This window comes from Botryllus schlosseri, chromosome 7 (assembly GCF_051294905.1).
Source record: "Botryllus schlosseri isolate E-star chromosome 7, Bs_hap1, whole genome shotgun sequence".
Taxonomy (NCBI): domain Eukaryota; kingdom Metazoa; phylum Chordata; class Ascidiacea; order Stolidobranchia; family Styelidae; genus Botryllus; species Botryllus schlosseri.
In genome coordinates, this window is record NC_137242.1 from 21,221,854 (window position 1) to 21,246,412 (window position 24,559).

Sequence of the window (24,559 nt, forward strand, 5' to 3'; positions counted from 1 at the left end):
TTTGATTCGTAAATCCATGATTTATTTCCTTTCTTTCCTACATCCACAACGTAGCTATATTTTAGTCACAGTTGAAATAGTATAGTCTTGGCCATTCTGTGAAACATAATTCAAACTCTTCTTTGACAAAGAGCACCAAAATTGGTTTCGCCCTCCCGGTAGTTGTTGTATCCATCCCTTGCTTTAATCTCGTCAGCGTGTATACCCACGACTATAAATGAATACTGAGGTTCAATCGTTGGTTGTCCCAATTCCCAGCGAATGAATGGCGCTCTTGATCCGTCAGAGAGATGGACAACCTGAGTCTGAAGAGTAACAGATCATTTACATAAATGTTTTCTCTCACCTTCTGAATGAGGTGAGCTTTCGTAAGTGTTAACTGGGTTGCAACTTGCAATCTGTGCGGAATATCAATGAAATTCGTGAAGACATCAGATATCGTACATGACACCCAGATCTCTTCGGAAGGTTTTTATCTACTTTGCCGCTGAACATAGACTCGGGCAATTTCGTAGGTCTAAATTGCTCTTCAGAGTGTCGTACGTGTCTTCACACACCTAGGCAGTTGGTCAACACTACCCACGGGACATAGCATAGGCTATGCTTCATATTATGTTGGTAATTTTTAGTGATGGTGCGAACCACTGGTGTAGCCAAAAGGGGAGGGAAACCATGCCCTCACCCTAAATTTGTCGGAAATTAACACGGCATAAGAGTATTTTAGGACGGATATATTCAACTTGAAAGTTTTTCCGCGCTTTGCGCAATTTAGGGTGACTATTTTCTCTTGGTTCTAATCTGGAAGTCACCTCCCGCAAACTAATACGCATAATTTACAGAATCGAGTCTGACTGTATTCGCAATTATTAGAGAACAGTATATTTATAGGAACGCTTACGGCCTTTGGGATGCTTTACTCTTAGGCCGTGGAGCCTGCAGGACCGAACTTAGGCACCGACACTTCGGCACCAACTATCTCCGATCTAGACAACATCAATACGTTTATAGTTTCGGAGAACATGCGACTTCACGAATCGTTCTCCCAGAAAGGTTGACAGTGATAAAGCCTTGGCAGATTATGAGCGACGTAGTCTATGTAACGATGAAATTGGAGAACGCTTGTACGAAAAATTACCGAGACGACATATTTCGTGTCGTTGGGAGGGGCCATTCACACTTTCATTTGTGTGGCTTGGAGTCAACTTTTATCAAAATCACCAGCCAAGGCTGTTTCAACAACAGGAGTTCCTGTACCATTTAAAAATAGTACATTGAACGCTATCTTATTCGTAAGTTGATGCTGGTGACGTCATATTTTCTAATGAAATTGTTGTTGTACAATATTCTTTCCAATTCGCTACTAGTTGCTAACGATTGCCGCTGACGAGTGTGAGCCGAAAAATACTCGAGTTCATTTCAGTATGAATATACTATTCCATTTTTAGTAGTTTTTCAAGTAGTTTTGCATGCATTGAAATTATTCGGAATAATTCCTGCTATAATTACGTGGAAATGCACGGGGTTGCTTTACGTCTACTCGAGTAGGAAACCAATTACAACCCAAAACAATCCATTAATGCATAGTTTTGGGAAGAAAAATACACTACCTGCGGGTCAAATGTCATTCCAGTTTTGATGCCGACGAGGGTATTTCCATTCAAGACAGTTCCCACATAGGGTCGATAATAATTGGTTAACATGTCGAAATGCTTTGATGAATATATGTTTCCAAGTTTTGCATCATTTCGCTCGCAAAACCATCTGGCGGCATTCATATTCATAGTGGCCTTCCCTGTCGCTCCCAGGAAGAAACAGTAGTCCTCATATCGTACCTCGCACAGACCTTGAAAACACGTGGTCGTTATATATATATATATTTATATGGTAAATTTACCCTGTCTGAAGAAATTTATCACGCTATTCAACGCGAATAAGGGATCTCAAATACGCTGTCGGGCCTCTTCGTGATGTTTACTATTTAGTGAAATAGTTTTCCAGCATATTTAGTGGGATGTCATTTTATAGTGTAGACTCTTCTATTTCTCGGCAGTGACAGCGTTCTTGGGCAACAACCAGCGCGAAATGAGCCCGATATCTCTTTTACCGCGTGATCGGTATAAATTGCACCATGTCACGATAACTTGAGTTCTTAATAAACTGAACTGAACTCTTGTTTTGCGCAGAGGTGGTCAAAGTAGTCAAGAAAGCTACTCAAGTAGAAGTAGAAGTAGCGACGAAAAAAATCTGCTCAAGTACGAGTAGAAGTACTTCTTCTATAGGCAACCCAAATATACTTGAAGTAGAAGTCAAATTGACCGACTTTAAATCAACTCAAGTAAGTAAGTAGTTCTGAAAACGATCGTAATTCGTTCGCATGGATTGTGAAAATTTGCAAATTAAGCTATGCAAAATCGGCCGAGCGGGGCCTACGATATTTACGGCCTAATATCACACATCACACTCGCAGGATATAAGAGATCGACACTCCCAAACAGACATCACGATTGACTCCGCCAATTTGCTTGTCGACAATACAGATGCCTTCTCGGAACTATTTGAGTTTTTCGTTGATAATCCGAGGATCAAGGATAATCCGAGAATTATCAACGGAAAACTCGAATAACTCCGCTTCTACCAGTCGGAATTGACTCAAATTTGTTTTGCATCGTCTCTGAAGACAGCTCAACAATTTCATGGGGTTGACAGAAAAATTTGAGAATTTTTATTTTTTTATTTTTAATAATAATTTAAAAATTTTAATTCAAGATTGCACGGCCTTTACTGGTTGGAATTGAGTCAAATTTTGTGTGCATCGTTTTCTTGGACAACCTGACGATTTAGTCACTAGGCGAGTGAGATTTGGAAAAAAAAGTTTTTTTTGAACAACCCTATTGTCCATTTGCTGAACGAAACAGCAGCCTGATAACGATATATCGTTATATATACTGCCACTGCGATAGCTAGAATTATCATCATGGTGAAATGAAAGTCGCGTCCACTGCGTACGTTACAGCTAAGAAACGGATTATGGAATAATGATATCGCTCTGCAATGGCGGATATACATAATTCGTTTATTGTTTAGTGAAGCCATTACCTAGGAGACAGCCGGCACGGTCATTATTGGAAATATTTGTGCGTAGGAATGGTACGCAGTGTACGCACCCTATACAGTTCTAATAGATAACTATAGTTATCTAATGTTCGTACAAGTTTGTTAACTCATCAGATTAACACTAACTTTATGCGCTGCGATCGATGGGTTTCCTTAATCCTGTGTTGATAAATCCTGACGAATGTGATAATCGACTTCATTGCTAATCCAACTTTATTATCTACACCAGTGGTTCTTAACCTTGCCCACAGCGCCCCCCAGGGGGCGCTGGCGACTTTGAAGGGGGGCGGAAGCGCTCAGGGGGCGATATGGGGGGCGCTGGGCTCAGGGGGGCGGTATGGGGGGCGCTGGAGAAAAATGGCTTCGCAGTAGATAATGGGGTGATAGAACTTATCCTTAATGAGTATTCAGGGCAAATTAACACCGAAAGCTTCGTTACATATTGCCTTCAAAATACATGTAGGTTTGATTGTCCATGGGCGCCTAAATGACTGACACCAAATGTTCCTGTCTTGGCAATCCGAACGCCAGAAGCCGAATTCCATCTGGCAGGGAAAAATTATATGTCAGTGAGGAAATACCAATCTGAAATTGGTGCGTCTTTTAGTTTAGTACGATTGGACGATATCCCCGTTGAGCGATACTATATTTTTTGATATTGCAGACAGGGGGTCGCGAAATAACATCATGCAACGAAGTCATACCAACGGGCTCGCCCGCCCGAACATGTTTAATTATTAGAAACGGGCCCTACAGTTTTCAAGAAACCTCACAATGTTCGCTTCAAGTTTTGATGAGTCTGCGCACACTCAACAACTCACTATGCTGCCCTTTGGATAACAGTGCGTAACGACTAAAAAAAGGTAATCAATTCGGATTTGTTGTGTGCAACGTAGATTTCCTGTGCACAGAGACCGTGTCAGCACTGCGCACGTGCGCGGCTTAAAGGGAACATTGCACCTCACTCAGCTCTACCGGTAAATGTGTTTACATAAGCAGAGAGAGGATAAAAATTGATCTCAATTTACATGCAATTCCCGATGATATTGACCAATTTATAATCATTAATTAGTGAAATTTTTCGCGCTGCGCGCGACTAAGCGAGCATAGCTGCCTCAGTAAATGGACACTCAATGTAGATACCTAATAGGCTATCAGCCAATAGGGGACAGCCTAATGGAGGTCTGGGAGTGAAGTCTCCCGGAAGTTTGGTTTATCACCCGATGGGGGCCCTGGACCAACGTTTTTTTTGTTAGGAGGGGCTGACGAAGTGCTGTTACGGCCCTGGTAACGAATAATTGTACCTGCGGGCACGCCCGAATATGTTTAATTATCAGTTACGTGCCCTTTATTTTCCTATACAACAGCTCACTCAGCGCTACTCGTAAATCTGATTACGTGGGCTGAGAGCATAAAAAGTTTATAGCGAGATATATATGTAATTACCACCTTTCCATTCATGCATCATAGAAAATTTTGGTACCTAGGGCGACCAGGCCACACAAACTTTGCTGACCATCAAAATCACGATATGGGGCTCGTGGAGGCGAAGCCCTCAGAGGTTCAGTTTATCGCGCTATAGGTGCGCAAGGCAATCGTTTTAGGAGGGTTCACGAAGTGCTATTACGGCCCTCCCTCTTACTCATTGTCTTTATTACATTCCTTCCAATATGAAGTTGGGGGGCGCTGGAGCACGATAATTTTTGAAAGGGGGCGCTGGAAGAAAAAAGGTTAAGAACCACTGATCTACACCCTCAAAGGTAGTGAGTGCCCTCGTGGTACGTTCCAAGATGTTTCAACCATGGGTTGCTCGGCGTTCCGACATTTCTATAACTATGACACATTCATTATTATATTTATGTTGTTCTTTTTCTGCTCTAATATTCGAAGGTAATTGACCATGAGCTTAATAACCCACTTACCAGGAGTATATACCCGAACCCTGGATTGGGCTACACTGCTGAACTCCAAATGCTGTGATATTGATATCAGATCAATCTCTATTATTATCAATCTGTTAAATTCACAATATTCATAGTAGCTGCAAAATTATAACGTGATAGCTTTTATGATAACATTATATATTTTCCGCTCACATGGCGTCTATATCTTATAATTATTATATATCAAGTACAACAACATTTCTATTCAAATAGTTATACATGTGATGATTTTTTTCATGCACGGCCAAAAGCGATACAGAGTAAATCACAATTTTTATGATGTGTGTTGAATGACAGTCTGCTGTATCAGCTCACTTTCAATATCACAATTTCATTTCGTCAACTCACAATTTCATTTCGTCAACTAAGGCCTACTTGGTAAGACATGGAATATAGCATAATTGATGCTGCGGCCCGCGGCGTCGTCAAAAACTGGTAAATTGGCCCGCGAGCACATTTGAGTTTGAGACCTCTGATCGAAAGAATGCATTAAAAAGGGAGATATCCGCAAAAAGAAATAGGAAATAATGATATAGAAAGCTAGAAGCAATGATGACTGTATCAAAACTGGTAACCGGTAGGTGTTGATTTTCTTTTTGTAAAAATGGACCCGAATATTCGGCTGACTCTCGTCACGGCTAATCGTAAGATCCCTTATAGAACTGGAAAGAACAATGTACACCAAATATATGACAGAAAATCTCTATAAGTTCCCGAAAAGCTTTGAAATTCACATGACATTCTATGGCCGGCCACAGAACAGATTGGAGCTCGCTGTGGCCAGTGCTTCCCCCGTTCTTATATTGATTTTCTACGGAAAGATGTGCAATGTACAGTGCAATCGATTGTCTAGTTCGTTATATTTTGTAAATATGCATACCTGCGATTAAATAATATGAGGCGTATTATGTCCTTCATTTTTCAACCATGTTTATCGTTTAGGATAAGTCTGTGATGCGAAATTATACATATATACTTGATCATATGTAGTTTAAGGATGTAGGGGCAGTTTAAAATCTTTCGTGAATTGCTCTGATGAATTTATGAATAGTACAATACTGTACTGGAAATTTGTCTTAATTCACTGCAGATTTGTTCGATTTACGTTTAAGTTGATTCGACTATAACTCCTTTAATACATATCCATCGCAATATTTATTCGGTCAGTATACGGTCATTTTACCTGTTATCTCGTTCTCAGTACTAAATATCGTAATCGCAGTGCCCGAAAGAAACAAATATAGGGAATCAAAGAACCAAGAATATGTGGAAAATACTCTTTAAGACGCAGGAAAGCTGTGAAATCCATTTAACATTATGTGGCCGGTCACAGAGCAGCTCGCTGTGGCCGGTGCTTTCCCCGATCTGATATCTCTTTCCAACGGTATAGATAGGATATGTAGTTGCGAACAATTCCATAGTTTATTTATCTTTCGTATATCCGAATAGCAGTGATTTGGATAATGCCCGGCTGATACAATCTTTCCTTTCTGTATCAGGTCTATGATTAGTCCACGATATACGGATCAGTGATGAGCATCGGAGCGGAGTCGGAGTGTTTCCGGAGCGGAGTTTTGCCAATTTTGTGATACTCGGAGTGGGCTCGGAGTTTACTACAGATAGTTTTCCGGAGTGTTGTAAGTTTTGTCCCCGATATCTTTCGATAGCTCTGAGCAGAAGACACTATTGATTACAAACCAAAACACAGACAGCTGACACCTTGTAAAGTTTTAATATGACGGGTAACATGCAAAAATGATTGCCAAGTGCATAAAAATCAGCCATCTGCACTGCAATTGGGGACTGGAGAGTAACCTAGTGATCTAGCAAGGCATTTTCGTTGAACAGTGTCTGTAGTTCACAAAATTAAAGGCACCCAATATCATTCGCAGTGCATCATTTGCTCCCTTGAGATGCAGTCTTTGAATGATTGAATCCACAGCTGAATGTCATCATATTATGAGTTGAGATCTCCAGAATATTCCACGTTGCGGTCATTGCAGTCTTCTATAGTCACATTCCTCCTTGCGTATTTGTTTAGTGACTGATTTCCATGCCACCCCAGTAATTGTGCGAAACATTTACAATCAGCAACATACAGCGGGGCTTCCATATGGTACAACGTTTAGCTACCCTGATTCTCCCAGCAAGTTCATGATCATAACGGAATATATCCCATTATCCTGATGACATTCAACATAGTAATAGGTCCATTTTGTGAAAATGTATTCCCAACGTTGGTATCAGTTGAAACAAGACAATATCCGATACCACTTTTGTGATAACTTTTCGCAACTTTCATCGTACTTGCAATTTGCAGTGAGAGATATTGATAATAAGTGTTACATCAATATTACCTTTATATCCGTGGGGAAGCGAGTGGCGCAGTTGGTTAAACACTGCAGTCACGACACCAATGGTTGCTGGTTCGAGTCTCGGCTCTGCCATGTTACTATGTGTCGGAGGTTTATCTGGACTCCTCATCGCCGACCTCACTGCTTGAGCGGTGTCGTACGAAAAGCCCAGACGGATAAAGTGAAGTCGAGCTTTCAATAATCGACAGCAACAGATACTGAAGTGGACGCACGGATGCGAGGGTGAAAGATGGTGAAGGCGTGCGAGACTGGAAGCCGTCCGCGAAGCGTACAGAAGTGACAAAGACTAACGAACTTTACAACATTCATGTTCTGGGCACAAATGACCAAATAGGCGATAAGTGCCAAATACTGTTCAATAAACAACAACAAACAACCTTTATATCTGTGAGAAATATACATACAACATGCAAGTTTCTGGATGGAAAGAATAATAACTTATGCAATGTGTTACAATGATTTAATGACATTGCGACGAATTTTCGCTAGTAAGATCCGCTCACATAGGCATACCAGCATCTAAGCCCGCTTTAAAGATTTCAACAATACATAAATCACTAAGGTAAGCTGATCTTACCCTGTAAAAACTAAATATTCCGAATTTCTGAAAAGCCACACTAAATAACTACAACCGTCTGCTTTGCTCTGCTCGCATCAACTACGCCAGTGGTTCTTAACCTTGCCTCCAGCGCCCCCCCCCCAAGGGGCGCTGGCGATTTTGAAGGGGCGGAAACGCTCAGGGGCAAAATGGGGGGCGCTGGAATCAGGGGGGCGGTATGGGGGGCGCTGGAGAAAAATCGGTTCGGAGTTGATGATGTGATGGTAGGACATATCCTTAATGAGTATTCAGAGCAAATTAACACCGAAAACTTCGTAATATATAGCCTACAAAAGACATATAGGTTAAATTGTCTATGGGCGCCTAAATGACTGGCACCAAATGTTCCTGTCTTGGCAATCTGAACCCCAGCAGAGGAATTCCATCTGACGGGGAAAAGTTATACGCCAGTGAAGAAATACCAATTTGAAAACGTGTGCGTCTTTTAGTTTAGTACGATTGGGCGACAGGGATATCTAAAACTAGATATTCCTGTTGGGCGATTCTATATTTTTTGATATAGCAGACAGGAGGTCACGAAATAACATCATTCAACGAAGTCATACCAACGGGTTCGCCCGCCCAAATATGTTTAATTATTAGTTACGGGCCCTACAGTTTGGAAGACACCTCACAATGTTCGCTCTACGTTTTGATGAGTCTGCGCACACTCAACAACTCACTGTAATGACTAAAAGGGTCATAACTTCGGATTTGTTGTGCGCAACGTAGATTTCCTGTGCGCAGATACCGTGTCAGCACTGCGCACGTGTGCAGCTTAGAGGGAACATTGCACCTCACTCAGCTCTACCGGTAAATCTGGTAACGTGAGCAGAGAGGAAAAGGAATTGATAGGGAATTGATATATATGCAATTCCCGATCTTACTGACCGATTTTATCATGGATTATCGAAAGTTTTCGCGCTTCGCACTGGCTCGCTAAACAGTACAGCTGATTTCGGGGCAAAAGCGAACATCCAATGTAGATGACTAGTATCAGCAAATAGAAGATAGCAGAATGGGGGTCTGTGGGCGAAGCCCCCCGGAAGTTTGGTTTATCACCCGATGGGGGCCCAAGACCAACGTTTTTTGGGGGGGCTGACGAAGTGCTGTTACGTCCCTGGTAACGAATTAATTGTAACTACGGGCACGCCCGAATATGTTTAATTATTAATTACGTGCCCCTTATTTTCCCATACAATAGCTCACTCGGCGCTACTGATAAATCTGATTTCGTGGGCTGAGAGGATAAAAAATTTATAGCGGCTTTTATATGTAACTACCACCTATTTATTCATGCATGTATTATAGAATATTTTGGTGACCTAGGATGACCTAGGGCGACCACGTCACACAAACTTTGCTGACCATCGAAATCACGCTACGGGGTTCTTGTGGGCGAAGCCCTCAGAAGTTTGGTTTATCACGCTATGGGTGCGCAAGGCAATCGTTTTTAGAGGGTTCACGAAGTAGTGTTACGTCCCTCCCTCTTACTCACTGTCTTTATTACATTCCTTACAATATGAGGTTGGGGGGCGCTGGAGCACGATAATTTTTAAAGGGGGCGCTGGAGGAAAAAAGGTTAGGAACGACTGAACTACGCTTTCTTCAATATTGATTGACGTAGTCAGTCATCCAGAACTCTTCTGAATTTTTGTCATGTAATGTTTGGTTTGATTGAGAAATGACTTTGATGTGATAAGAAAAATCAGCACCGCAATCAAGTTTTTGCTGCTGGTCTGTCTCAGACTCCAAATTCCAGATATCATGTATCAGCTTCAAAATTGGAAGTCACTCTCACTAGTCATTTAGTCAACTCCAAGGAGCGTCGGTCGGTGCGTCAGTGATGCAACATGTATGTTTAATGCAGTGCAGTTCCATCAAGCATCAACTGTTACATGGCGATGCGGAACTTAATTTACTGAAACCTGTGATGTGATCGTCGATTTCAGTGGTGTTAGTGGTAGTTAGTTCGAACTGACTGGTCTTCCTTCGTCGTTTTAATATAATGGCTGAAGCACCGTCGACGTCAAGTGGGTTACCCACAAAGACGCAGAAAAAGGGTGACATGTGGAAGGATTTCACTCTGATGCTGCATGATAATAACGGGTTTGCGAGATGTCAAAATTGCAATGTTCAGCTAAAGCATCACAAGTCGACAAGTGGTACGTCGCATCTTCGAAGACATAGCGAAGCGTGCAAGAAGAATTGATCGCAGTTGAAGAAAGTTCCTTTCTTTCTTCCAAAAAAAGTAAGCGAGAAATCAAAGGAGAAGGTGACCATGGGGAACACTGATCGCCGGGTAGAGAACACCGAAGAAGTGCCGGTTTGCCGTGGTGTTGTGCAGAAGACGTTTTGCCATCCAGATTTACGGTGAAACTTATGTTGGATGAGGAGGCTTCATCTTTGAAGCAGACGCTGTCAGAGGAACTAAAAGTTGCTATCAAGTCTTATGGGCTGGCTGGCATCACCACAGATATGTGGACCGATCTAAAGGGTCGCAGTTCTATTAGCTTGACTGTCCATTTTGTTGGAGAGAACTTGACTCGCAGAAGTAATGTTGCGACTGTTCGGCAATTCACGGATACCAAAAAAACTGGTCTGAATATCAGACAGGCTATCGAAAACATCGATTGGGATTCTTCGACAATGGTTTTGAATAACTACCTCTACCGATATGGATGTTTCGGAGACTGGACAAGATTCTTCGGATTATCTCGGACTCTGGGATTGAGATCCCCGGAGTCGGAGGGACTTTGCCTCAGAGACCAAAGTTGTCGGAGGGACTCGAAGTCTCGAAAAGCCGACTCCGCTCATCACTGATACGGATATATGCATATTTGATCATCGTACTGCTAGGCTATACATTACGACGTTCGTTATCCTCAACATCAATGGAGCTTACTGCACTCATATTGTTGGACGATGATGATTGTGTCGATGAATCTATGAATATTTTCATGCTGTAGCAGCACTTGAACTTGACGCACTGCAGATTTGCTGCATATGTGAAAAAAGTCAACGATGTAGCCTAACCTACCGCCGGTACTGATGATAAAATGTGGGGCTTTGTTCCCAGAAAATCGATTTTGGACGCGTTTCCGATCCCATATAATTTTTATATATATATGCAACTAGTAGCCGATCTTCCACATTGAAAAAAATCATGTACAAATAAAATGGATGTCGCAGTCACTATCGATGGCGTGCATGTCAGAGGATGTATGATTGCTTGGGTGCAAGGATCGTTTTGTATCGCATGTAGTTGTAAAATAAAGCTGCTAACCGATGTGGTGGGCATAGGACGTAAATGCGTTTGCTTTATAATCAAATTACTGTTATAATAGGCCTAATAGATCACTCCAGATACTTAGCGTCATCAAATGCTGTACCATCGCCCGACGAAAAAATGCCTGTTTATGCCTTCGATTGATATTCATGATATATTTGTGGTTCATGCAAGGAACAATGGAATGTTTCCCCAAACTACGTACAGGGAACAATTTTGATGACACAGACAATTTCGAATCGTTCATTTTGGTTTAGCATCTGAAGACAGTGCAAATACTTATCGCTGTGTAAAGTGCATCTGATCTCTCGTGCCCCTGGGTGTCTTCTATGAAAAGCATGCATTCGACACATTTTATTGAACTACTTGTATATGAAGGATTGTAATCATAAATTGGTAATAACGGAATAAACGAACTTTTTGAAGAGAAATATGACGGTTTCTTTGCGTAGAAAAAGAAGGAGGGGCAGGGAGTCGGATTATCTACGTTTGCATCACTAATGGGCTTGGATGATGGAGAAGCGAAGCGACTGCAAGGCTATCGAGTCTGCAACACGCTTTTATCTCCCCACACAATCCCAGTGCGTTGAGCGCCTGGCGTGGAAGCTGTGGACAACAGTTTTATTGTAAAGTCGTTTGTCTGACCGAGCAATAACATTACTCTATCAACTATCTAGGAAATTCAAGGAACACATGTTTCGGTGTTATAGTTAACAAGGCACCACCCCAAAGTAATTTTTCATAGTCAGAGGGAATTAGATTCATTTCTACAGCGAACACAGAAGGCAAACACTAAACATATGTAAAACCATGGTAATTTCGAACCAATCCCCGAACTGCTCAATAAAGTGGTAATGCAACTTGAGTACATGCGAAATTAGTGGAAGCCGTCTACAAACCTAGCCGCCAGCCAATTCGTAGTGCAAATGAAGAAGATCTACAAGAGTATAGTCAAAGTAGAGGCAATGGGCGGATTTTCATCCAACTAGATGTGCCAAGATCACTAACTGGCCCTGAACTCGTGGCCAGCCACGATGATTTTGTATGGCCGGCCACGAGACAACGCTTTTTCTTGGCCGGCGACGGAAAAATCTGTGGCCAGTAAGTGGCCACGGGAAAGCTGAGAGCCCTACTGCTTGTGTGTTGGTGGATAAATACATTGCGACGCTGTCACTTGGCTCTTAATTGGGTTGTTTCATCTGAAAGTAGTAATTTCGCCTGTTATAAGACTTTATTGCACTTGTATGGCTAGGCGTCTGGTATCGAGAAGTGACATCGCAAGCAATCATTGAGTCAGTCGTGATGTCTGTTTTGTAAGCGTCGGCCTCTTATATCCTGCTACTGTAATGTGCCATATTAGGCCGTAAGTATCGTAGGCCCCGGGCCGAGCTTGATTCATATTGATGCATACCTGGAGGTATTCAATTTTCGACAGCATAAGCATTTATCCGCATCGGATGAAAATATTAGCATTGATATGGAAATGCGATACTAATCCTCTGTTTTCTCGAACAGCACGCTTTGGAAAATATCAAGGTATGGCGAACTCCCTCATGTTATAAGGCCTGTAGTTTAGCCGCAGAGCAGTACGGAGAAGTTGTATAGGATATGGTGTAAACACTTTGCGCGATTAGTAAACTTCAATATAAAATGTGATTGATCGTAAAAATGCCATATTATGTAGCTTTATGTCAGGAAATTAAAGGCATTGCTACACTTGCTTTTGTACTTCAACATGTATGTTATCCAGACAAAAGAACTGATAGTAATTAGAACTCAAAGTATATATGACACTGGGAATTGAAAGTGAAGTATAAATAAAACTTCTAAAAGCGGAAAATGTTTTTCATGTCTTTACTCAGAAAGGTATGCTAATACAGTTCTAAAACTAAAAAATGTCGGAGTAAACTTTTCCATTCTAGATTAGGACACGCCATGGACTGCTAGATTACGATAAGATAAGTCAACGCTAGATTGCGAAACATCGGTTTCAAAAGTTATGATGAGCCATGTATACTGTGATAAAATATTTCATATGAGCGTAGGGTAGGGTTACCATATTTTTGTTTCACAAATTCCGGACGCTCTTCAGCGCCCACTAGCGGATTTCAAAATGAGCTGTGAGCGCATTGTCGATCAATATGACGTCACACCAGCAACGCTTTGTATGTTGTAACCTGTGCCGTAGCCACATATTGCAGCCCCATCCCACCGAAATAACACTGGTCTAGGGCCCATCGTAGGGTATTCGATGCAACTATTAATTCTGGGGGTTTACTATATGCATCTGGTCGTTAAATGATTTGAATGAATTGTGTCAATAATATTGGCTCTTCCATATATTACTGTATAATTTTAATGCTCTCTCCGTCCACATAATCAAAGTCAACGGTAGAATAGAGCTGATGTAGGATGATGATTTCGAAAATGCAAGGGGCGTAATTGTACATCGTTAAGTCATGTTCATGTCACGCCGATAAGATTATTTATCAGCCTTATGCGGGTGTGCACTTCACCACTGAGCTATATAAACACCGCACATCCGGTGTTTCCCAACCTATTATGGTCGCGAATCCATTTCCAATTTGAAAATGTGCCGTGGCCCAGCTCAAAATTTGATGAGCTGATTACTAATTAAAGGTCGGCACATTTGCCCAGACTTACTCACAGCCAATTTTGGAAGCTAATTTCGTTCAACATCTTCGCGAACCCCAGAATAAAGGCAAACTACCCCCAGGTTTAGAACCAACATCTTTGGTTAAAGCATTCAAACGACCTAAAACGACGACTCTATGAATACCGCTATCTTGTAATTGCGATTACAATTAGACTTCTTTTTGTAAATGAATGTTATTTTTTATTTATTTTTTGATCGCAGTTTTTGCGAGGGCGCTAGTCCCCATCTTAAAACCAATATATATGATACTAAATCGCGCGCAGCGCGAAGAAAAATTTCATGTTGCAAAAATCTGCCCAAAAATAGTCTTGTTTAGGTTGATTTACGAAAAAAAAGATATGAGCTTACTTCAAGCCTTCAAAATTCCGGACATTTAGGCATATTTTAGAAATTCCTCCCGGACGCAGTTTTAACAGTGAAATTCCGGACATGTCCGGGAAATTCCGGACGTATGGCAACCCTAGCGTAGGGCGACAATCCGGTGTAAACGGAACCACGTCAACCCGCTACCGAAATGATATTCACCGATTCTTGCGTGAAATCATAATGGTTAGCTCCGTATCCACTGAGCGCGACATAAATTCTGGGCTTTAATCAACTTATGAAAATTAGATGTTGATATTCCTTGAAAACAGCGCCGAAATTCCTTAGGCTATCTTGCTGATTGGTGGATTAAACTACTTCTACTTGAAAAACTGAAAATAGCGAAAAGTAAGTAAGTAGATCACAAAATATTACGAAGTAGAAGTAGCGAAAATCAGATCTACTTGAGTAAGTTCCAGAAGTAGAGGTAAACTACTTGAGTACTTCGAAAAAGTAGAAGTACTTCGTTACTGACCACCTCTGGTTTTGCGCGACCAGTAGTGTAATCAATGACACATACTGAACGCTTCCTTTTTATTGTGAAGCAAAATATTTATATATTCCGTTCAACAAGGAATTCTTATTTAATGACTTATAGTTCCGCACGTTTTTAAGAATTTTGAGTTGGTAAGGGTGTAAGAAATAATTCACGCGTGAGAATTCATCTGGTTTTGTTACACCAAGAAAAAAAACTTTCAAAATTATCGCTTTGATAGTCACGGTTTGTTTTAATCCCTCATATCAGCGAAAAAGGTCCGCTGGGTGGATCAAATAAATAAATATCTAAGACACTTACCGATATTTGCTTTTCTTTCAACTTCATTCATATCACTACGCAGTTGCATTGTGTCTTAAATGAAAGTGCACATAAATATGAAATGTGGTCCTTTCTTTTCAGAACAATAAATCGTGATGATGATGCTATTTCCGTACCAAATTTGGTACAATATTAACGAGATGTCGTTATTGCCTCTGTTCAACATGGCGGTGCATAGCATCCAATATCTCAGTAGGTCTTGGTAACGGCGATGATTTGACTCATTAATAATAGTTGGCATCTGACAACATATATCAATCACGCAGAAAACTAAATTTTCATGTTATCAAAATATTATAGCTGAGTATTATTGCCTGATGCCACAAGTCATTGTTATTAGGTCGCTTCTCTTGCAGAAATTTGCTCTTAGCTTGAACGTACTTGACCTAGATAAAGTAGAATCCCATTTCGACAGGACTCATCATTCAAAAGTGGCACTTCTTCGTGGGACGCGGGTTGTACGACAGTAGGTTATGGTCCGTGGCGCACACAACGTTAAGAAAAGATAAGATAAGCGCCACCATATCCTCTGATTTTGTCAATAATAATGGCAATATTACGATACCGTATCATTGTATATAATGTATGTCTTTACATGAATTTTGCGGGTACATTTTGAAAAAAACGTAGTCTTTAGAGAAGTATCCATCGTTATGCGCATTGCACCATCCATGGCTCATGACATTGGACATATGAGAAATGCTTTTCTTTCAGTCATTTTTGAATCCATACCGTTAGAATGCGTTTCTTGAAGTTGCTGATATTTGGCATCAAGGTCCGCATAGCCTGAAATCAAACATTGAAGTACTAGTTGCGAGTTGATCCAATACTTAATATTTAGTGCTCAGAATTTTGGGTATTCTTCGCAGACTATATTATGCATAAACTTTATACTTCACTATCTCCTCAATTGCTGATCTATTTATTGGAATTTTAGGTGAAAAGTGATGATGATCGAATGATGACTCCCATGCGGTAAGAATTCCCTCATTGGCTGTAATAATTGTAACATATGTTGAGAATTTTAGTAATAAATACTTCCATTCAATGTAAAATATCGAGTATGCTCATTGTTGATAGGACACATTATATGACTATGCGACAGCGGTGATATGGTTTGACATTGGTCATTCTTATAATAATGTACCAAGTTCCCTTTTTCAATTAAATCTCTGGTATTCCTCAGAGGCATACGCAGAGCTAAGGCCATATTATGACTAAAACTCTTACATTGTCGTGAGAATGGCGGAATAAGCGGTTTATAACGGCATTCAACCCGGACAAAACCGTTGTTGGCAAAACACTATGATCGGTATTATAATGTAAGGTCTATTATGAAAGCATATAAGTGCAAAAAGGGAACGAATTTTGAAGTAACATTTTGGAATCATTTGAATGGTTCGGCACGCAAGCGAGCTGAAGTTTTGGATCCGGTTCGCGACGCAAGTTGAGTTTGACAACCCTGTTGTAAAAGCTACGAATATAGTGGTGCGCCGTAAGTCGAACAAATTTTTTGAAATACGTCGAAACCTCAGAGTGAGGGAGCCACTGTACTAATATCTCCTATTGAGTTCATTTGAAAGTAACAACTATGCACGATGTTAATGTGCACTCAGCCCCACTTGAATATTTTTCATCCACACTAGAGCGTGACATCCCACAGGATGAAAAACATTGAAGTAGAACATCACATAGAATAGACTTTGATTACCATACGTCCTCGTTTTTGAGAATATTAGTTAAATATAAGACAGAATTCGAGTGAGATACAGTAAATCAGCATTGAATTAACGCTCCAGCCGTCTGGCGGTTATTTCTACAGCCGATCCGGAAAGTTGACCTTTTTTGTAGTCAACCGACCACAAAGTGGGAAAAATTGACTATATTTTTAGGATATGCCTCCGGTTTTGCAAGATTAAAAATTCTGAAAAAGTGTCCTCTTTTCAGATTTCCGAAATATGCAAAAAACAGAAACAAAGTTGTCTCCAGTATCCGTTATCCTAAATATATAAGGTTGCTCAGCCTCTACGGCACTTACCACTATTTGCTTTTCTTCCAATTTCGTCAATATGCCTTCGCAGTTGCAGTGTGACTTAAAAGGAAAGTCGAGATCAATATTACCATCGGTTTTTTCTTTACATGGCAATAAATCAGGCTGGTGCAGTATTCGTACTTGGATATTTTATGTACATCAATGATAATAAGACAAAGAGATATGATTTCATTATTCAACATGACTTCGCGTATCACCCATATCTTATTTCATAAGAAGTCGGCTATATAACTTATAAATTATGACGTTCATATAAATCAATAACGTTGCAGTCGTGACTAGTGTGGAACGTAAAACATGTGGTCATTTTGAATTTGCAATGGTTTTTGACATTGTTGCTCTGAGCAGTGTATCCTTTTTTTATACCACTTGAGTCAATAGCGTACCATTAGAATTCTTCTGCTGAAGCTGCTGAAATTTTGCATCAAGCTCCATGTATCCTGCAATGTAACAGTTAATTACAGTCTGTCTTCATTATCGTTGTTCTGGATCATGACTGTCGAGCACTATTCCCACGATTATCCAGGTTAAATAGGAGAATCCTATTTCTATACATTTTTTTCACTCCTTGCGAGCGAAATTTATATTGTTCGTTATAGTGCTTCAGTTTATCTCGCCTAATCGCGCAAAACGCGAAAAATTACTATAATTAATGATTGAATCGGTAAATAATACCGGCAATTCCATATATATTGCTATCAATTTTTTATCTTCTCCCTGCCTACGTAATCAGATTTACCGGTAGAGCTCAATGAGGTGTTGTCTTGGAAAATATAGGGCTCGTATATAATAAATAATTTTGGGCGGGTCCGTTGGTATATTGACTTCGTTGCATGATGTTATTTCGTTACTCCCAGTCTGCTATGTCAAAAAAATATTGAAGTCAAGCAGACGTACTAAACTGAAGGACGTACACGATTTCAAATTGGTATTTCTTCACTGCCAAATACTTTTTCTCTGTGTGATGGCATTTTTCTTGTCGGATTCGGATTCCCGACAAGAACATTCGGTCCAGTCATTTAAGCGCATGTGGACATTGGACAAACAAACATATATGTATAATATATATCCAAGTTTTCGGTCGATCTTTTTCGGCCAAGATTTTCTCGCTGCCGATCGTTCTGGCACACTTCTCTTAGTCGCATGTTACATGGCCGAAAACTTTATTCGTCTTAGTGCGTCTTGGCGCGGTAATGGCCGACGTCGAAATATGCATTTCTATAAATCATGCGTATTATTTCCAATAAACAAGATATCTGGTACCAATAAATCGCGCAGGCACGAAAAAGTTTGAGTTCAGTTGAATGAATTTTCCAAATAATGCACTACGATTTATGTTCATTCACGAAATAATTTTGTTCGCCCTTCGTGCTCGCCCCCCCCCCCCCAATCGGTAGGCTTGGGTACGGCAGTTACGGTCCCAATTCTAGCCATATAACTCCGTGAAGTAATATAGTAATGATCACGATGCCTAGCGATGACTCATGCCACATTATGCAACAATGCTGCAGTGAAGGTTGACTTTTTAAGCATCACCAAATGTATCATCAAATACTTCCGTCACTTTGCCAACAATTTCGATGAGTACTCTACGCCAGAACGGTCAAGTTCTCAGCATATGATGTCTTCATAAGGCGTCATCCTATTGCTAACATGATATTGATAAGTGTGAAAAACCGGTTTCTATACTTGTTGTAGATATATCAAAAACCAGTTATACAGTATCAAATACCCTGATCGGTCTGATTTGGATTTTATGGTGTCATAAACATATCAAATAATGATAGATCCCGTACGCCTGATACGCAATTTATATTAGACAATTATGCATTCGTTGTATCAATTCCGTTGATAACAAAAATTGATTGGATGAATAAGCACTAGTCGCTGACTAGCTACATTAGTGTGTGATAGTTCTTCATGTTGTGGGATTGCGAGCTAAGCTTTATCAGAGAGTCGCTAAATATTCGCAAACGGAAAGCTGATTATTTTCAGCAAACTACTTTAACAAAGTATATTAATTTTAGAAATCGGCAAGTTGCAAGTTGCTCAGCGCCATTAAGAGTGGTTGGAAATTTAAGTGGATAGAATTGCAGCCAAAGATGCTTTAATAACGTGAAAAATGGTAATATATGACGATGGTTTACAGCAGAGGTCGCCAACTCAAAATGGGCCGCGGGCCACTTTTCAGAATTCGTAGCGACCGCGGGCCGCATGAATTCAGTATCGATATAAAATAGGCAACCACGTTTTAAAACTCTTCGTCAGGACAACGCCGTGCCACCGCATATATAGGCGATGGGCATGGGCATAGTGACTACAAAAGAAGTAATATATTTATTAAAGGAATATACAACATAAAATCATTATCATATCAATTGCATTTTCTTTTGAACTCTGAGCTGTGCACTGTGCAGTGTGAAAACGCTTTTCAGCGACTAAGGAATCGATATTAGGGCTAGCGAGATACATTACTAGCTGAAAGACCATCTCAAGGTAACGCTTGATCTTCTGGGGACGCCCTAAGCGACTGGTTCTCAAAGTTGATTAGACAACCTCCCCTTTATCATACTGAAAATGTCCACGCCCCCTCATCGTCATATCAAAAAATGCAACCATAATGCTAGCAATCCCAACGGATAGTTTGATGGCATGGAAGATTATCACTGTTCATGAGAGAATTCTATAATATGAATACCAGACTATACACAGAGCACCAACTATGAATTCGAGGTAAATCGCACCGAGCGCGAAAACAAATTTAAGTTGACTGCGCTTCCACGCCCCCTTCGGATAATTTCACGCCCTCCAGTTTACGAACCACTGCCCTATGCCGTTTTCCTTGCGTCTCGGTCTTGGAAGTGTTTGGGTCCGTTGCACGTCAAGGCAGTATGCCCAATTGCCCGTTCATATCAGCTGATTCTTCCTCGATGGAATGCTCCTGCCATCGCCAAGGCCGTTTTAGCCAGTAACGAATAGTGATGTTGGGCACAGGAGAATAACTTATTTTGAAATGGCAACAACAATGTGTTGAAACTGTAGTCAATGTCAGCTTTTCAAAATCGTTTTCTTAGCTTTCTTTTGCAATCTCAAATCAAGTCGCGGGCCACGTGTCGATGACCATTGGTTTACACTAGGGGTGTCAAACATACGGCCCGCGGGCCGCATCCGGCCCGCCAGATCATTTCATCCGGCCCGCGAAGCTATTTTGAAAAATGGCGGTATTATCCGGCACATTTCTTACAAATGTTGAGATTTTTTGTACAAAATATCATCATCACATTATCCCTCAAGATAGCAAATGTCGAGTTTATGTTCAATTGTTCATAGGTCACATTATGAGCATCCGACAGTGGTGTTGTGGTTTCACTCTAGTCATCTACAGCAAGGAAAAGCCGTCATTCGCGTCCAATTCCGAGAAGGCAAAAAATCCACACTCAAATACTAGTTTTACGGAAAATGGATCAAAAAGCAGCAGTGAAACCGCCATAGTGAGAAACCGGCTTTTGCAGGTTACATGGAGAATATAATTGTTACACAAAAATATAATTCAAATATCTGTCGACGCACTCCCAATTTCGCTTATGACTTAACAGAACCTCTGCATACGAAGAAACCAGAATCGCGATATAATAGTAATGAACCAGCTTCAATATATCCATCGTATTTCTCATAACGCATACAGATGAGGTATATCGTCCTTAAAGTTACTCTTTTCGCAGTTTACATTACCATATGAAACCAGCCATATACTTAATTTTGGCGATTCCATTGTTCGCTAATAAAGGTGTTGCTAGAGTAGAACGCTATGATCCGTTATAATGCAATATATTATTGTGTAGGCTTAATAATTAAGTATTCAAGCAAAAAACAAGGGTATGGAACTTCAATCATTTGAATGGTCCGGCCCGCAAGCCATCAAATGGTTTGAATCCGGCCCACGACGCAATTTGACTTTGACACCCCTGGTTTACAGTGTCTACCAAGGGTCGCTTGCGAACGCAAACCGTCAAATTTCAGAGAATCACACACTCAAAGCGAACGTGATCTTCCATCTATACAGAAGCACCCTCACTACTCAGATTCTGGCAATCCTGTATTAAAATGTTTGCCTTTAGACAACTTGAGAGTCACACGCGCGTGGAGACTCCTTGCAGAGCAAACTCTCCCCGATAGATTCCCGACCGAAGCAAGGTTTGTCCAGACTTATGCACACCATTGTATTTAATTTAGTCTAGACGTGCGGCTTACGGTAACAAGCTGGGTTTAGTAGGTGATTACTGATTGTAGGGGGGGACGTAGTACCGATGAATCAAAAATTGCAAATTGATTTCTGGCCCCAAAATCTTAAGCCGATAACAGCGGATCTTTTGCTGGCTTAAGACCTTGATACAAGATCAACCTACCGCGCATACACACATGAATAACCGCCTATACTACAAACATTTATTAAAGTTCGAATTTTGTTGCTCGAACTTATCATCGGTCCCCACCCGGTGGGTACAATGGCACACGACCTGGGAACCTATGAGACAGCCGCTCAAAAACTCAAATGCTCCAAATTTCTTGTTGTGTAATATAGCACCATGTAACAAAAATTTAGTTGGGCTGATTTTGTGATATTTCCCATACCATATTCCTTGATAAAACACGTTTCAGGCATTTTTTGCCTCAAGTGTCGTTTAAAAATGTCTAGAGCATGGGTTCTCAAAGGGTGGGCCATGGCCCACTGGTGGGCCACAGCAGCATTTGAGGTGGACCACAAAGCTATTTGAGAAAATTTTAGAAATAATGTAAGTTTAGTAATATTTATTATATTAATCGCTAAGAATATATTCATATTATCTAGTTCTACGTAGGCTATACGTAAAGCTTTTCTTCCGACTCTGATCAGACGTGGTGGCACGTATGGAGTCAGGATGTTCAAGTCGAAAACGGGAGGGAGAAACGGCGGCTTTTCCACTGGCTATGACAACCTACGGCTAACAGCAACTAAAATAATTTCGAGTATATATAATAACTGGAAGGTAATGCTGAAGTAACCAAGTATTGCGGCAGGGTCAATGTCGTATGCCGTTGAAAGGGGTGTGCAATAAACTTGGAATGAAGTGTAATCGATGAAGACGTATAGATCTACTGTACTTAGGCAAGTCGTATTATTGTAAGATAAAAATAGCCATAATTGCAAATTATTATCAACTTCTGGTGGAGGTATCTGCACCACCGCAACGAATCATAATGGATTGAGGATTTAGCGGAGCCGGGGCCTACGATACGATACGATACGAATATCGTAGGCCCCGGCGGAGCGTATTAATCTTTGGAGTCGGTTTAAAATGTCTGCCCTGAAAATCATTGTACATAATGTAAGAGTCACATATATTGATTGTATCACTTGATTGAATATTATGACATCGCAACTTCAGTTGGTTTGGTACAAGACATACAATGTGCATTTTACAACAGCATGAATATTAAATAAATCTTTCTCCACTTCTCTGTAGTACCTCATTCCCAATGAATTGTATGAAGCTGACCCAGAATGATTATATTATTCCCCACAATAGTGAAACTAAAATCCCAATCACACAGCGGATGCGTGGATTTTATCATTGTGTTTCGCGACGCGAATGGAGCAACGAACGATCACAGTATACACAGAGTTTTAGCCTATGGTCTACGTAACTGCTACACCCAAACCGCCAATTGCGGGAGCTCGAAGGGGCCCACGATTATTTCGTTGGTCGTTTGTTCGAGACATGAAAATTTTCGTCGCGCTTAGCGCGATTTGATGAACCGAATGGTCTACTTTCATTTATATATCACCAGTACATTAACAGAAAAATGCGCATATTTTAGAGAAATATGCATATCGTCGCCGTCGATTACCACGCATTGAACAGGTTTATGATTCCAATATAGAGGTGGGCCACAGCACATTTTCAAACCGGAAAATGGGCCACGGCCAAGAAAGGGCTGAGAACCCCTGGTCTAGAGTTTTTTAAACTTCCCGCACCACATTTTTCAAGCTCCTTTATTAAATTTCCTATTAACTGTGATGTCACATTGATCCATCATTCAATTCATAATAGTTGGTTGTTAGTAACAATCATCTTCTTAGTCTTAGTTAGTCAGTAATGGCTACAGCAAGCAATCTCAAATTTATTCTCGTTTTGTTCTGTTAATGCACTGATTGTGGATCTAGTGCGTATCATCGTATCGTTAATGTCAGTATCACAAATGTAATCTGCCTTCTGGCTGTTATTGGTACATCTGTGGTCTGTATATCAGTTTGAAACAAGTTAAATACGAAATATAGATAGAAGTAATGTTTTTATACTTATTAACTTTACTTTGACATGATAATTTCAGACAAAAATAAACACTGGGCATTTCATGTAATTGCGAAACATGGCGATGAAATATGGATGGCTGGTTAAGGGGAGATCGGCATTTAATGTCAGTTGCTATTAAAGAATCTGAAGGGAAATTCAAAACCTTATAGATGACTGTTATTTCTGAATGGATGATATTCCAGGGTTCAGGATAACTAAAAATTGACTTGACATTGCATATCCATGCCATCTCATTATAAGGGCGGTTCCGTATTGCAGTAAGTTTTCACTGATCAAACTATCAGACAAAAAGGCTCCAGAAGACTCGACAGGGCTTAAAGATACAGAAACAGACTCCGATGACGACTTCAACATCTCTTATATAGATATAAATCCAAAATCGCACATTCTGAACCAACGCGAAGTTGATGATTTAGTTGGTACTCACTAAAACAAACGCCAAAATTCTGACTTCAAGGCTGAAACTAGGGAACTTGTTGCATTCATCGTGTCGATGTCATTCGTTGAGAAAAGGCCATGAACGATTTTAACGGTATTTTTCTGTGACAGGTTCTCCTTGCATATGCGGGAATGCTGACAATCTTTTGTAAAGCAATTGGCAATAAAATAACTGCGAGAGAAGCAGGTGCATTCAAGTCATTTCGAGATGTGGGTATAAACGAAGCAATGAATATTAGCCTCTGGTAAACGATATCATAGACATATATGAAAAATAAAGTGGGGCATGTCCTTTAAAACGTATTACGTCCTTAAGCGTATTACCTGCACTTTAGACTTTATTAGTTCAAATATAGGTGATGTAGACGATGAACATAGTGACGTGTTTCATCGGGATATGTTTGATTTGGAAAGAAGATACTAAGGGTGGTGGAGTTGCATCATGATTGGGGAATATTTGCGGTCCATAATATCAGCAGATTTATCAGTTTATAATGCCAAATCATGCATATACTATACCAATCCTTTTATAATCT

The 24,559-nt window shown here is 40.5% G+C and overlaps 1 protein-coding gene across 1 annotated transcript in view; it reads right to left on the reverse strand.

Moving 5' to 3' along the window:
- The window catches only part of LOC145443680 (uncharacterized), a 25,555-nt gene continuing 996 nt past the window's right edge, over window positions 1-24,559 (reverse strand). The window contains exons 2-7 of the mRNA XM_080321620.1: window positions 17,616-17,669; window positions 17,215-17,268; window positions 15,909-15,962; window positions 15,156-15,209; window positions 1,608-1,843; window positions 1-305 (exon numbers count right to left, since the gene is read on the reverse strand). Coding sequence (XP_080177746.1) covers window positions 111-305; window positions 1,608-1,843; window positions 15,156-15,209; window positions 15,909-15,962; window positions 17,215-17,268; window positions 17,616-17,669 — 647 coding nt within the window. The 3' untranslated portion in view covers window positions 1-110. The remainder of the gene's footprint in view (window positions 306-1,607; window positions 1,844-15,155; window positions 15,210-15,908; window positions 15,963-17,214; window positions 17,269-17,615; window positions 17,670-24,559) is intronic.